The 16943-nt window shown below is 34.9% G+C and overlaps 1 protein-coding gene across 13 annotated transcripts in view; it reads right to left on the bottom strand.

The window, feature by feature from the left end:
- Positions 1-646: 646 nt before the first annotated feature.
- The window catches only part of ELF1 (E74 like ETS transcription factor 1), a 108447-nt gene continuing 92150 nt past the window's right edge, over positions 647-16943 (bottom strand). For 7 of the 13 annotated variants that reach the window (XM_023621662.2, XM_070239839.1, XM_023621663.2 and 4 more), the window contains exons 4-9: positions 14788-14895; positions 13250-13417; positions 9474-9557; positions 8232-8424; positions 6623-7072; positions 647-2662 (exon numbers count right to left, since the gene is read on the bottom strand). In XM_023621662.2, the coding sequence (XP_023477430.1) occupies positions 2056-2662; positions 6623-7072; positions 8232-8424; positions 9474-9557; positions 13250-13417; positions 14788-14895 (1610 nt within the window). In that variant the 3' untranslated portion in view covers positions 647-2055. The remainder of the gene's footprint in view (positions 2663-6622; positions 7073-8231; positions 8425-9473; positions 9558-13249; positions 13418-14787; positions 14896-16943) is intronic. The other 6 variants (XM_023621664.2, XM_070239845.1, XM_070239844.1 and 3 more) reach the window with 1 other exon arrangement.

Below are 16943 nucleotides of genomic sequence, written 5' to 3'. Positions count from 1 at the left end.
AAGGGAGAAAAGCATATAAATATATTTAACATAAGTTTTACATGACACAAGAGTCTTCGTAAGGAAATGAAGATTCAAAGAAATGGTTAAGCTTGAGCATTTTTCTACTAGGTTTGATGAAGAGTAGAAAGTCATGGGAAACGAGAACAAAAGGGTCTGAGCTAAGGGTAGTAAATGGGGAAACTTAACAAGGCATGTTCATTCAGATTCTTCTCTGCATCCCTCTGTCTTCACAGATAAGGATGCTCCTTTTAAAATTATATTTTGGGAGAAAATGACTAGGTGGAAGTTACTCCTGGGTATAGGCGAATTGGATTGAGATTTTAATTTTCTTATATTTTTCTGTTTCTATGTTTTCTAAGTTTAACAACTGATCTAATTTCTAATTAGAAAATTTGTTTTTTAAAGTGTGCTTAATATTATTGCTGAGAACATTTTATTTTTTAATTTTTGGAGGTTGGGGATTCATTGTGTGAGGTCTGGAAACTGCCATTTGCATCACAGAAAGGAAAAATGAGAGGATGACATTCGGCAATTCTAATCTGTTATATATATGAGTTTGTTATATAAACATTTAATAACACTGAATGCTAGCAACATTTTCTGTATACTTGTTCTTAAGAAACATTTGCTTGAAAACACAAACTGAGAATTTTTACATGATTTATTTAATAATAAACCAATTAAAGATACAAAAACGTTTAGAGGATTCCAAAATTTAAATTTTTGTTTAAATACAAATTCACTCTGTAATATGAAAACATATAATATTAGACCTCTAAACATAACGATTTTTCATCTACAAAAATTTCTTTGCTATACTAGAAAATTTGCAGAAAACAATTTTTCTTGTGAAATTAAATGTACATTATTTACAGTTGAAAAAGTAGTCTAAAAACTATTTCATTTCAGAATCTTGGATATATATGTATATTATCTTTGTATGTACTCCCCTCCCCCTCACTCCCAGTAAAAAAATGATCCAAAATATAAAGCAATTATGCTTTTATAGCAACTGACTACTCAGACAGATTAGCCCAAGGCTTTGTTGCTTTCTGGGCCCTTAAGAAAGAACCTTGACTCTTTCAGAATAGCAGTATATCACTTAGCACTCAGCAACATAAGTTTACTAAGGGACCACAGTGCACAGTGGCCTAAAGAGTTAATGAACAAAAAGTATTTAGGAATTCAGGTTCGTAGCAGATCTTACAGATAATAGAAGAATGAATTTTGTAGGGCCACTTACTTTTCTGCAATTTTTTAGCTTAATATTTACATTAGGAAACAATCTGACAATGTTTTAATTGATACAACTTTAAAATATAGGAGTTGGAATCATAAAATTTAGAACTAGTAAGGAAAATGGAGATCATCTAGTCTAATCCAATGCACCCTTTTCTTTTATGAGAGAAGTGAGGCCCAAAACGATCAAGTGGCTTGCCCAAGGTTACACAAGTTAGCAGGAGAGCCACTATCCTGCTTCTGGAACAGGGTTTGGCCATATCATGGGCACATTCCAATTTTCAATGTTATTTTTACATATTCATGGTTCATTATACAGTGCAACCAACTGGTCAATCTAAGTGAAATCATAATTTTAACAAAGCATAAAATAGGTGTCTTGCATTTGAAAGAGTCAAGACTTAACTTACACAAGTGGAATGAAAATAGTTCCTATATAAATTTCCTGTTGCCTTATATTGAAGTACTCTATTTACAAAAGAATCAGAAAAGCTAATACAATGTAAAATTAAAAAAGAAGCTTTAAAAATTCTTATATAGCAACTGAAAAAATCTCAAAAGAATGTCTTCATAGTATAAAATTCCTGTTCCTTCACAATTGAATTCTGAAACACATGGAGAACAAAGAGAAACACCTGGGTTTTCCTCCCTCATCTAACAAAGTCAAAATTAACTCTAAATTATTATTTTTGACAGTAAACTACAAAATTAGGAATATCTGTAGAACTTATGTTAGAATCAATTACATAGTTTGCATATGACTGGAAATATTCAATTACCAAACAATCAGCCATAATTCCTTTGGTATATTAATTAAAAAGAGTTGGAAGGTTCCAGCAGTTCATTTTGTTTCACAGCTACCTGAGAGGTAAATCCATTGGAATTGGATACCACCATCACATAAGGCTGTGGCTGTTGCTCAGTTTTCTCAGTGTCTTCTTTCAAATTATCTTCGACCTCCTTTTTCTCTACTTCCTGTACAAGAGTTTTTGTTTCTTGAGCTTTGATAACTGAAGTGATTACAGTGCCAGGTGGGTGAGCAACCAGCTGTGAACTGCGAGGAGAAAAGGTCACCACAGGTGTAGTAGCACTGAAGGACGGAGATGAAGCCATACTGGCGGTTCCATTGCAAATGGACTGAACGTTGCTAGTAAGAACCTGCTGTACATGGGCAGGGCTCAAGACAATTGAAGGAGGAGAGCCTGGCTTCTGCGACTGTAGCATGACATTTTCTTTCAGTACTGTCATGGGCTGTGATGATGGAATAGCTTGCAAAATAAATTTCTGAGATCCAGCACCTGATGATGGATCTGTGCTGGCTATAACTGTTGTGATTGGCACTGTCTGGAGTGTTACTGTATGCAAATGCTGATTCCCAGGAGACACGACCACTGGAACTTGGGTTGGAGCCTGTATAGTCCTATTGAGATTATGAAATAAAAGTGAGAAAATTAACATATTCTACATCATTTAAAACTTTAACATTTGACAAGTCATTTTGACATAATACAAGTTATATTTAAATGCTACTTCCCATATTTTCAATACAACATTACAAACATTGTGCTAGACCCAACATTACAAACATTGTGCTAGACCCGACCCTGTATTAAACACTGTACACACAGAAATGCTCAACACAAAACTCTCAGGCATTGACTATAATACTATCTGGTGGAAAAAAAGGTCTGTACGAAGTGCCACATTAACACAAACGGGGAAGCAATTTTGTTGCAGAAGGAGAAGGATATCAAAACGTTTGGCAAGGAAGTTATGTATGAGCTGCTTGAAAGCAAATTACAAATTTTAAAACAAATGTATTGAATTCACTCTCATTGTTTTATTTTATTTTATTTATTTTTAAAAGATTGGCCCTGAGTTAACATCTATTGCTAATCTTTCTTCTTCTTCTTCTCCCCAAAACCCCCCAAATACATAGTTGTATATTCTAGTTGTAGATCCTTCTAGTTCTGCTATGTAGGACACTGCCTCAGCATGGCCTGATGAGTGGTGCTAGGTCTGCACCCAGGATCCAAACCAGTGAAACCCTGGGCCGCTGTAGCCCAAACTTAACCACTCAGCCACGGGGCCGGCGCCGTTGTTGTTTCTTTGAATAACATGAAGTCAGAGTCGAAATTAAAATTTGTAAAAACTGAGCACACATACCATAAATCAATTAAGAAAAGCTTAACTGATTTCAACATAGACACATGCAATTATGTGAGATAAAAGGAAATGAGTAAAGGAAAAAACTGAGAAAAAAACATCTTGGAACTTCATTGTAAAAACTGATAATTCATGCAATTTATGTGAATCAACCAGCAGTATGGCAAATCACAAAGTTCACTGCTTTGACTGAACTGCTTGCATTAAAACACTGTCTCCACTACTTACTAGGTGAGACTAGGCTCCTTGGCCTCTCCTTGTCTCAGTTTTCTCATCTGTAAAATAGGAATAATATTACCTACATCTCATTGAGCTTGAGGATTCTTTACATTAATGTACACATAAAGTGTATCAAATATACAGCGTGCTTTCAAAGTGTCAGCTTTTGTTATATTAATTTAATAATTAATCTAATTTTAAGTCATTTGTATTCCACCTTCTCTCAACTACAGAAAAATTTTTTTAAGGTCTTTGATTTTATTAATAAGTAGTCATAAAATCAAAAAAGATATAGTCAAACTACCGTTAATTTTCTTAAGAGTGATAAAATGGTTATTTAGGATAATGTAGGTTGAAATATTTAGGGGTGAAATGTCATACTGAGATCAACTTACTTGACAAACAGCCAAACAGGAAAAAGGGTATAAATATAGAGAGAAAAAAAAAAATGAGGCAAAAAGCTATCAATTGTGAACCTAGGTGGATGGTAAATAGGTGTTCATTGTACTATTTCAACTTTTCCATATTTTGAAATTTTTCATAATAAAAAGTTTGGGTAATTGTAAATGCAAAAAAGAGAAATCACTAAACAAGAAATTAACCTAATGAAAAACTATTCTAATAAAACGTTAAAATTTTAGAATGATATGGACAATTTGCCTGAAATTTATTTAACACTTGTTCTTTCTTTTTATATAATGGAAAGGAACAAGATAACAGCAAAACCTGAATAGTTACATTCAGGAGCTGTCAACTGCTGCTATTCATTAACATTTGCCTTTTCATATCTAGTAATTTCAGGGAATAAAATGCATTCTATTAAAGGTTTAACTGCTTTAAAATAAGTAGGATTTGGGGGAGGAAAATAAAAGATATAACCAAACGAGAGGAGAATGTTTTAAAAAGTCAAAGAAATGATTAAGAATGTGTATGTACACATACATACATACAAATACAGGATGATTTCTACAATAAGAAAGTACGTTTTAAAGTTTGAAAAGTTAAATTTTGTATTTCTTCATTCTACAAGTAGTCCATTCAGGACTCATTACTCCAATAGGAGATAAAGAATGAATATATTCACTACTTCAAAAGGAATTCTATAAATATGATGGGGTATTATGTGCCAGATACTATGTTAGGTGTTAGGAAAAGGACAATGAATAAACTCTGGCTCCTATAGATTTAAATATATAGGAGGATTTAAATATATAGGCATTGAAGTCAACACCACCCAGTTTATGTACCAGAATGAGGTACAGGCAAGCAGTCAGTCTTAGCTGGAAAGCAAGGGAGGAATTATGAGCAGAGAGTGAGAGCTGGCAGCTGAGGCTATAGAAATTGGACTGCACTCTGTGTGCAACACAGATCTAACAAAAACTGCAAGAAGGCAACATAACAAAACTATGACTAGTAGTAACATATAGGTTGGACTGAAGAGAAAAAATATTAGAGGCAGGAAGCAAGCAGAGAATCCACAGAACTCTCAGGGACCACAGAAGTGAAGATTCTGAAACATACAGCAGAGATAATCACAATGTTTTAATAACTGGCATTGAATCTTATCAGAAATTGACATTCAGGGTAATATAGTATCCAATACAATATCACAATCTAATCTTTCAGAGCTGGTGGGGTGTGGTTTTTTGTTTTGTTCTCAAGATCTAAAAAGCAAACTTTGATTACAGATGCTAAAAAACCAATGAATCACTCCAAAAGGGGGGTCCTAGTGATTAGCTCTGGCCATTGTATGTTTCCTATCAACACAAATACACATAATTATAAAACGACAAAAAGCCTAGATACCTATGGGAGAAACCACATACTTCCAATTTAATACTCAGTCATCACATGTAACCAATAAGACATAGAGGAAAATAAAACATTAAAAAGAAAATAGAGCATGTTAAATAAGTACTCCTTTACTAACAAAGATGTATCATTCCTGTCCAATAAAAATAGAAAAAATGAGGTCTTAATACTCCTTGCAAGACAACTAAAGATTTCAGAGAATTTGATTTTCACAATGTTAAAGGTTTAAGTAAACTATTCAAGTGAGACTGAATCATCTAAGTCTGTCTTGACTCTAGGTAATGTTTACTAACTGCAAGATCAATTGAACAAAAACCCAGCATTTATATTCTGGAATATACAAATGTAAGACTGAAGTTGGCTAAACAAAATAATCAAAGAATCATTTTCATTGGATTTGGAAGGGCTCCTATATTTTATTATAACTCATGTTCTGGAAATTCATGACAGAAGAAATAGAAAAAGAGAAGGCTGCAAATGTCCATCTAATTTTCTGCCTTCTTCCCTTTCTCCCATTCTAAATCAGCTGAGACCCACTCCCAAATTTCTGCAAAAGATCAGTCTAAAAGCAGATAGGGTTTTCTTGGTTAATTAATTGTTTTGTATCTTTCCTGTAGCTATGAGGCAAATTTGATTTGATTATGCAAAAAAAAACCCTATTCTTCCACCTTCTGCCATTCTAAGAGCCTGAAAAAGAGGACCTTAGATTCTGGGTCTCCCTACCTGTTTGAACTTTAGAACTGTTTCATGATAGGATCTTCCCAAAGAATAATGTTTATTTCTTGGAATTCAATGCATTCCAAAAGGTCAAAATGTGTCAATCTATGTTGAATTTTTACAGCTTCTGACTGTTTGAAAAAAGATCTGAAACCATCCTCTGGATTTTCTTATATGTGGATCCCTTCCTGTATGGATCAATCCAGTTACACAAATGTATAGTGGACTAGACTTAAATTGATAGAATAACATCAAGTAATGTCAGAGTTTAAAAATAAGGCATCACTGATACAATCAGAGGTCTGATGTAATACACATTGCTGCTGAAACAATCTGTTGACCAAGAGTTCTAGCTTGAAATCTATATAATTTTTATTTTCACTTGGAATCTTGACACCTGTAACGAGTCATGGCTCAGGTCAGAAACATCACATAATGATTTGCATCGGTAACTTCAGTTTCTCACCTAATACTCTGAACGGAAGAATTTAATGTTTCATCCTGCACGCAGTTGGTGATGGCTGCTTCTCCATCTGGGACAGCTTGTACTGGCTGTACTACATGAATAGTCCGGAAGAGCTGGGTGGGGTATGGAGACTGTGTGGGCTGCACTGTCCTCAGAACTTCTGATGGCTGTGCAACTTCCACAGGATCTTTGGGTTTTGCAGCTTTAGAATTCCCTGGTTTTAGAACGGTAGTGGCTCCTCCTTTTATCCCTGGACTTGAAGACACTCTCGATCGGCTTGCTTGGTTCCTACTTGAAGTGGTTGTTGAAGACAGGGATGGATCTGAAGACTCTATGCTGGAACTTGCATCCTCATCATCTATATAAATAAGATCTTTTGGCATTTCCTTAAACTGATACACCAAGCGCTGACCTTCCACTTTTGCCAGAATACCCCTTTGGTAATAGTACCTATTCAAAGAAACAATTTCATCAATATTTTATTCAATTTAACATAAATTGATGTTTAACAAAATAAAAATTTCCTAATCATAAACCAAAGTTTAAAGCTAGAAACAAGTGAGAAAAGAATTTCTAAATGAAGGTCAGTTATTTTATACAAGATAATATAATTAAAAACATTCTTTTCTAAACATGTGTTAAACGCACATTTACTTACAAAGAGAGAAAAAGTCCTTATTACCAACTAAATCTGAAATCAATTCTGATTAGGGGATTGTTGATAAAGTATATGGATTATTCTAGCTCTTCTTTTTTTCCTTCTTCTACCTTCTGTTGACTTGCTGGAACAATCAAATCTACTGCTACAAACCTCAAGAAATGATTTCCCTTCCACAGCTTCCTATAACACCCCTACCAGTTTGAATTTGATTCTGTAAATCCGATTCCGTTTTCTTTATAAAATTTAATGATAGACAAATAGAAGTGATTCAAATTTTGTCAATGATTTAAATTAAATCAGGAACCAATAAGTGTGAGTTAAAAAAAACAACCAGAAACTGTTACTAAATAGTTTTAGTTTAAGAAGATTATCAAGTATCAGATCATTGCTATTTCCAATAAATCTTTCTCAAATATATGCATATCTTGAATAAATGACATGATGACAGAAAAACAAACTAAAAGAGAGTTTAGGAATAAAATGATACCCTAGTTCAAAATTTTCACCATCTTTAATATTCTCAAAGCATTAATTTATTCTACCCATAATATATTATATGTCACACCTGAGATTAACGTTTAACAATGCATCCTCTTAGTAAGCACCTGCATCACTACTATTTGTACTTTGTGCTGAACTTAATTTTAATGGCTCAAAACAATGAGAGCTGTGGTCAGTTTACAATTCCTGATGACAGCTTAACATTTCCTGATCTCTTGATAAATAAAATATCTGTTTCTTGCAGAAAGATTATTTTTGGAAGGAAAACATTTTCCAATATTGGAATAAGATTTCAATTTAAATGCACACTGATTTCTGTAAGTAGTGTGGCTTTAGCACTTCAATAAATAAAATTCACCATTTCCTTTATTCCTCAGTATTTTAGAAGTTACCTATTTTTTAGGAAATGATATTCTTAATACAATGAACTACAAAAACTTCACATACCTGAGAGCTCTTCCCATGGTCTCATAGTTCATATCAGGTTTGTTTTTGTGCTTTCCCCACAACCTGGATACTGCTTTAGAATCTACCAATTTAAAAATGCCTTTTTCTCTCTGGGTCCATTTTATATATTTAGGACAAGTAGCTTTGTCCTGGAGCAGTGCCAGTAAAAACTCCCAAAGATAAATTGTGTTTCCTGAAACAAAAACAATTTCTTTTTAGCAGACCAAAATTTCCTTTGAAACAGTACAATACAACACAACTAGAAGTCTCATAAGTTCCAGTTATAATTATATAAAAATATTACATAATTCAGTTAGTATTGGTAATATAACGATCATAATTTTTAGGGACTGATTTGGTTTTTTTTTAAAGATTGGCACCTGAGCTAACAGCTGTGGCCAATCTTTTTTTCCTTAAAGATTGGCACCTGAGCTAACAGCTGTGGCCAATCTTTTTTTTTTTTTTCCTGCTTTATCTCCCCAAATCCCCCCTGGTACATAGTTGTATATCTTAGTTGCAGGTCCTTCTAGTTGTGACATATGGGACGCCACCTCAACGTGGCCTGACAAGCGGTGCCATGTCCACGCCCAGGATCCGAACCAGCGAAACCCTGGGCCGCCGCAGCAGAGCGCGAGAACTTAACCACTCGGCCACAGGGCTGGCCCCTGATTTGGTATTTTTATTAGTCCCACATAAGATGTCTAAACAGATCAATCTTGTGAATTAGATTTGTGATGACTTAAAGAGAAAGTCAATTTTGACTTGAGACAATTTTTTCCTATTTCTTTAAGAACCACTACATACAAGAAACAGTTGAAAACAGTTATACAAAACCTTACAATAGTTGTTCTCTTTATATTAGAGCCAGTGGATTAGCCACAACAATTTTCTCTAAATTTGGACAGCAATTACGGAAATACTAGAACTCCAAGACAATGTAATAAAGTGTCTATGAACTGAAAACTTAACCTGGCTGAACTCTTCTAAGAGACTTATTGTTAATAAAAGGATGGATTATTTCAACAGGTAAGTGAAAATCTCTTAAACAGATTTCTTGGGCTACATTATTACCAGTCTCTCTACAGAAAGTGGCAACCATATCTTATAAGCATGCAGCAGCAATAAGATCCATTTCAATACCTCAAGAAAACTAGTTTCTACTTACAATATGCAGACATTTTAAAACAATCTTAATGTTATTTGACCCGTAAGTATTATAGGGAGGGTTATAGTTGTACTCACCCTTCCCATCTTTGTTTTTCTTCTTCACAGAAATGTTTGGTGTAGTGGCTGGGGAATCTGGTCGTGGTGGTTTGGTTTTTCTCCCTGAAATCAGAACGGCTCTGCATAAATATTTACCCTCAAAAGTGAGAGAGAATGGGCAATGTGGCTGTTCATAAATGCTATTTTTGTCATTTATCCTAAATTTCAAGCACTAAATCCTCAATACATGGATCACATATACTGGTCTCCTAAAATGCTATTTACTAAAAGTAAAATAACTTCAGTAAAAATTTAGCATTAATGTAGTTTAGATCATAAACTTTCATGCAGGAAATGATACTTTGGCTCATTTGTAAAAAATAAGGTTAAGTTTAAAACATTATATCTTGTCTTTCAGGTGACAATACTGATGGTGCTTTCGTAATATTTGGGAGAATTCTTCATGCTGATAAAACTTGGGCTCAAAAAATAAGCCATATAGTTTTGTCTCTCTGTTGGTTATGTAAGCTTTTTAAGGCAGAAGAAACGGATTCTTAGCTTTTCTCTCTTCCAAATACATCTCTGCCTAGAGCTAGTTCTCAAATACTGGAAACTTCCCAAAACTCTAGAAATATGAAAAACAAGTGAGGCAAAATTTTGGTGAACCATATAGTCAATTTTTATTTTCCTGTTTATTTTTGAATATCTCATTTTTGTATATTTCCGTCAATCCACAGCAAACAAACTTCATGGTTATCCAACATCCAATTTCTAAACAAGTCCATTCCAACAGTGTTAAACTGTATTTTGTGCAGCCTTAGTCTGGGTCAACCAACTATTCTAAATCCTTGTTGTGACCCTCTTTTACCACTTATCTAGAATCACAACTTGGTGACAACATTGCTGTGATTTAAGTTGAGATGACGATGCTCTGAACAGACTACCACTCTGTATATGAGAAAACAATGAGGATTCAATATAATTGGATATTTTAGTTTGTACCTCTTACCCCAACATTCTTGAGGCTGACTCTCTCTGGGTTACTCTGGGTGACTCTCTCTGAATTCTGGGTTAATATAGGACAATAACTTAGAAAAGCAGAATTCTACAGCTAAAGTCACAAGGTTAATAACAACTCATCACTAGACAAACTGAATAGAAAAACATTTCTGAAGTTAGGATGAATAAGAGTCAGGGAGAAGAGGGTCAAAGAGGGTCACTCTTCAGGTCCTGTTGTCACAAACGGCAAAATTTCCCTCTTTCTCATAGCTGAATATTCCATTGTGCGTGTATATATATCACATCTTCTCTATCCATTCATCCATGGACGGACACTTAGGTTGTTTCCATATCTTAGCTACTGTGAATAATGCTGCAATAAATATAGGGGTGCAGATATCTCTTTGAGATCGTGTGTTCATTTCCTTTGGCTATAAACCCAAAAGTGGAATTGTAGGATCATATGGTATTTCTAGTTTTAATTTTTTGAGGAACCTCCATACTGTTTTCTATAGTGGCTGTACCAATTTAAATTCCCACTAACAGTGTATAAGGGTCCCCTTTTTCCACATGCTTGCCAACATTTATTTCCTGTCTTTGTGATGACAGCCATTCTAACAAGTGTGAAGTGATACTTAATTGTGGTTTTGATTTGGATTTCCCTGACAATTAGTGATGCTGAGCATCTTTTCATGTACCTGTTGGCCATTTGTGTGTCTTCTTTAGAAAAATGTCTATTCAGGTCCTCTGCCCATTTTAAATTAGATGACTTGTTTTTTTTCCTGCTTTTTCTCCCCAAATCCCCCCCAGTACGTAGTTGTATATTTTAGTTGTGGGTCCTTCTAGTTGTGGCGTGTGCCACCTTAGCATGGCCTGATGAGCGGTGCCAGGTCCACGCTGGGGATGTGAACCAGTGAAACCCAGGGCCGCTGAAGTAGAGCATGCAAACTTAACCACTTGGCCATGGGACCGGCCCCAGATTACTTGTTTTTTTGCTGTTGAACTATATGAGTTCTTTATATATTTTGGATATTAATCTCTTATCGGATATATAGTTTGCAAATATTTTCTCCCATTCCGTAGGTTGCCTTTTCATTCTGTTGACTGTTTCTTTTACTGTGCAGAAGTTTTTTAGTCTAGTGTAGTCCCACTTAATTTTTGCTTTTGTTGTTTGTGCTTTCCATCTTATATTCAAAAAATCGTTGCCAAGTCAGAGTGCATTATTCCATCTTGACTAGAAGAGGAAGTTCCATCTGGTATTTTTTAATAGTCGTATTTTTTGACCATGTTTTTTTATTCTTTTGCTTTAATAATTATAATCATATTCACAGAAAGTTTCTATTTGATAACTCTATTATCTGAAGTTCTTAGAGAACTAACCCTAGGGTTTTCTGTGTCTGCTGCCGCTCACTGAGGAAGTGTCTTCCTCATGTGTTCTGTGATACCAAAATGTGAGTTCACCTTCAACAGGGTTTTATTTGAGGAAATCCTGTGCAGCCTGGGTTTCATGTATGACTTGCCAGAGCAATTCTACAAGAGCTTCTGCCTGGTGCCCCAAATTTATTGCCAGCCTGGGGCCACTTTAACGTTAATTACTTGGCTTGGAATTCCTAAAGTCAGTGATAGTTTAAAATCTAATAAAAAACCTAGGTTTTTAAAGTAAGCCTAGGGGCCGGCAGGCCCAGTGGCTAAGCGGTTAAGTGTGCATGTTCTGCTTTGGCAGCCGGGGGCTCGGATCCTGGGTGTGAACATGGCACTGCTTGGCAAGCCATGCTGTGGTAGCTGTCCTGCATATAAAGTAGAGGAAGATGGGCACAGATGTTAGCTCAGGGCCAGTCTTCCTCAGCAAAAAGAGGAGGATTGGCAGCAGATGTTAGCTCAGGGCTAATCTTCCTCAAAAAAAAATTTTTTTAAAAAAAGCAAGAATTACGAATTCTCAAAGGAAGAATTTTTCCACTCAGAGCCCCAGCTGAGAAATGCAAGCTTCCCTGATATCAGTCTGTACCAACAGGTTTTTCCCCTGAAGGTAATAGCCTTTCCAGGATCCCAATTATATGCTGAGGTCTCTGTCTAATACCCCATCTTGCATTGAACCAAGACTTAAGCATCTCCCTCTATATGGGCAATAAAACCCAAGCCCCGTGGGCATCAAGACTGACATACCCTTCTCAGCCCCTGAAAGCCACTACTACAGCATCGGCTCACTCTTATTGTTTTTATTTTTCCCTTCATTTTGGGCTCTTGGAATTTCTCTTACTTTCATGTGAAGTTAGGTTACTGGGTGGCTGGTGACGCCATTTATTCAACAGGCTGGAGTAGAATCAGAAGGCAATTAAATTGAAAGAGTGTCAGACTTTAGAATCCAACTATGGGCCTAATTTGTGAAAAGTTAAAAAATTCCCTTTAAGACATTCTAACATTTTCCTCTTCAATTACTTACCCACTGATTTCCAACTCCTATTTTTCCCAGTGGAATCTATGCTGATGGTTTTCAAACTATGACCTGTGGGAGGAAGCTGACATGCTTTTACCCACAAGCTCTCTCTGAGCTTGGATAAAAGGGTTTAGATAAAAGGTTGAGGTCTTTAAAAGTTGGAAGAATCCCTTTTCTTTGAGGTAGGCCAAATATGTGAAATGAATAAAATAACGTAATTAAAAAAAAATTAATCCAATATGAAGAAATACCTCTTATCTTTTGTGCCCTCAATTTTTTCTTATATACGTTTTATTTGGTGTAAAAATATCCTTGAGTAAAAATTATATTTAGATTCCACATCAAGATTTGAAGGTTTGCCCTAAACAAATTAACCACCCACCTTTCTTTCTCTTGGGTTGTTCTGGCGATGAGGCTCCCGGTGAGTGTGCATATGTCTCTTGAACCTGGTGAGTTTCCATTACTTCAGGAATCCCATCTAATGTGACGGATACATGGGTGATTGGGGCAACAACAATGTCATCTTCAGATGAACTAAATATATTATTATCTAATGGAAATAAAATCAACTAATTATAATCAACTTTGTATTATAAACCAAAATAATTTCATAAAATAATTTCCTGTTTCTATGCAGATTAAAGTAGAAATAAAATCTTGAAATCTAGTCCCTGCTTTTTATTTTCTCTGCCCTAAATCAGATACCCTAAGTCAGTCTAGTCTTGACTGGACTATTCCAATGTCTTCATTACTTGATTTCCTATCACCAGTCTATCTCCTCTCTCTTCTCCATTCTTCACATTGCTGCTGAAGTTATTCTCTGAAACCTAAGTCTGATCTGACCACATTATTCTTCTTTATAAAAATTTTACACCCTGAAAATTAGAAATAAAAATAAAATTGACATATCTTCCCATAGTTTATAGGGGAAAAAAAGAACAACCCAAACTTCAGAGCGTGCCTTTTGAAGCTTCCAAAATGTAGATCAAACCTACCTTTCCAATCTCATCTCTCAGCCACCATGAAGCTTACACTTCAGCTATACCAAAGCATTTTTCTCTGAAACAGTTCATTCTTTTCTACAGATGTGTCTTTGGCTCAATCCATTCCCGTTACTTTGAATGCCCTTTCCTGTCTCCTCTACCCTTTAAAAGCTTACTTGTCACTTATAGGCCAGGTCAAGCACTCCCACCATAAAGCCCGTCTCTGATGTTCTCAGCTAGAGTACCCTCTCCTTCCAGAACCTTGCTATCCTTCTCAGAGACTTTACTTTTGGCTTTTACAGTTATTTACATATATGTCTTCAAAATTAAATCGTAAGCTCGAGGAAAGAAACAGTATCTGTTCATTTGAATATTACCTTATTGTCTAATATACTTCTATGCATATAGAAAATATTCAATAAACATTTTGAATTGATTTAGTAATAATTAATTTTATGAGTTTGACAACGTTCTTATCAAAAAAGCCCAAAGAAGAACACAGATTTAAAAGCAGATCAATAAAGTGGCAGTGAATTTTATTCCATTAAGTGTTAGAAAATTTTTCAATGGATTTTTGTCTATTCACTGATAAACATCTATAGAGATCACTAAATTATAATAGTATGGGCTCCTAATACTCTAATACTTTGACCAATGAGGTTAAGAGACAAATTCTGCATAATCTGCTATTTGACAACTAAATAAATTACTCATTTATTCCTAAAGGCCTCACTTCCCCAATTTTTAAAAAAGTCTTTTTTAACTTACACTTTAGTAAAGGTGCCTCAACTAGTACCATACCTTAAAATGCACCTGGGACACACAAAACATAAAACATGGTCTCTGGTCTCTTAATTTACCACCTAACAGAAAGAGACAGCAAGAATCACTTTTCAAAGTATATAAACATGAACAATCCTAACACATAACCACTCACTTATTCGTTTTTCATCCAGCATAGGGCCAGGAGAATCCATATTCAGGAGAGCCTCAGCAGCCTCGATAGTTTCAATTGTTTCATCCCCATTATGACAGGAAGCTTCAACTACAATACATTTAAAGAAAAAACAGAATTAGTTACAAGATATCCGCTGTTCTAAAATGCACAGATTCTGGTCTCTTAAACCAGGATACATCACTTAACATTTGGGTTTATATACATACTTTGTATCAACATATAAAATCTATACTGAATATGACTATTAAATATTTATCTATTTCTTATTTTTAAAAGAACTTTGCAAGATGTGGAGTTTTTATTAAAAAACAAAACAAAAACCCTGTAAGATGCTGGGAGGTAAGAGAGAAGCAAAATAAGCTGGTTTCTGGAGGGAAACCACTAGTTAATTCTCCAATAATTCTTACATTTTCAAGAATAAATAAGATGGCTATTGGACTTGATTAGAAAGGGTTCAGGAATGACAGTCGAAAATCTCAGGTGTGCCACTAAACTAGGATGTCACTGGGCAAGTCATTTTGTTTCTGTAGACTCCACACTATAAAATGACTGGGTTGATATTCTCAAGTCCCCCTTCAGCTCTAACACTGATTCCAATGCTCTAGTTTGCTGATAGGAATGAACATGGATCTCTGTTAATCTCCGACTCTTCTTCTATTCCTCTACAATTAACGAACTGCCACCATCTCCAAAAAGTTTTAGTCATAGTCACATTACTAGAACCTAAACATCCTTTGATAATTATAGTATTTTGGTACCATTCTTCTCTAGTAGTGCTATAGAACACTAATTCCCCTACTTGAAAATTAATCCAAGTACATGCTAGATACTTGACACTTCTCTGCATCCCAGACTGATGTCTAAAATAGATGCCTAGTGAATTCCTCGATGGCTTTTAGCCCCTTGGCTCCAGGATCAGCAACAAGAAACTAAATAAAGAGCTAAAAATGCCCTTTTTTATGGATAAATTCGATATTCATCATCCATAATCTCTCATACTTACTTGCTGTATTTCCCCACGAATATTTGTGATAAAAATTAGACATTATTTTTAAAAGTTTGAATATATATATATAAAAAATCATGACTTCCAGATTCAGGGATAGACTGACAGTATAATTTTTAATTTACAGAGGTTTAAATTTTTAATTTACACTTTTAATTTTACACAGGTTAAAGAGTAAATATAAACAAAGTACTTAAAGCAAAAGTTCTCTCATCAAATGAATGATAGTGATCATTTCCACATTCTTCTCTCCCCATTTCTATTCAATCCAGAGAACGAACAAAATCATCTTCCTTTTCATTATTAATACTATAATCCAATTTCCAAGAAATTGGCAGCTCTTTGAAATTTAACTTAACTTTCCATTAGAATATTATAACATTTATTATCCTAAATATTTCCTAAACAGTTCACATTCTCTTTAGACTGAAGATCTCTAAGAACCTAGGAAATTCTTAATCTTCTCTAAGTTCTCAATTGGCAATAATACTGAATGCCTATCACTCTTAAACAATCGTGCTAGGAAATGTGTAAGCTACAATAGTACAACACATGACCTTTTTCCTTATCCACTGGTAACTGACACTCAGATACTATTTAAGAGAACAACAAACTGATTAATTTTATGGTATAAAATAGACTGACTACAGGCACTGTATATTGCTATAAGTTTAGAAGGCTTCCTAAAGAGATGACCTTAGGCTGAGTCATTTAAGATAGCTAGGATTTAAATACTTAGAGAGAAAGAGTGAGAAATTAAAGCAAGAACAATAGTAGAAGGACATGAGAATAAGAATTTTGCATTTAAAAAAAATGAGGTAACTGGTCTATATCATTATAAAACAAAATATACAACCGCTAAAGGCTGTTATAATAACAGCAGATTTAGTTAACTTGCTTTAGACACTGATATGGCTGACTGCCTTCCCAAGGGAGGAATCTCACGATGGGAATGGAAGGGATGGACTGCTGAAGGAGCAAAGAGCCAGAAAAATTCCTGAAGGATGCAAACAAAGAAGTTCAGGATCTAGGGTCATATACTAGTCAGCTCCTCTCAATTAGGAAGAAATTCCTAACAAAGAACATTTTCTTCCATAAAATAACTGTATTTTATTTTATGGGCTAACAC

Source organism: Equus caballus, chromosome 17, assembly GCF_041296265.1.
Source record: "Equus caballus isolate H_3958 breed thoroughbred chromosome 17, TB-T2T, whole genome shotgun sequence".
Taxonomy (NCBI): domain Eukaryota; kingdom Metazoa; phylum Chordata; class Mammalia; order Perissodactyla; family Equidae; genus Equus; species Equus caballus.
Note: the sequence above shows the minus strand (reverse complement) of the source record. Positions and strands in the feature narration are given on the sequence as shown.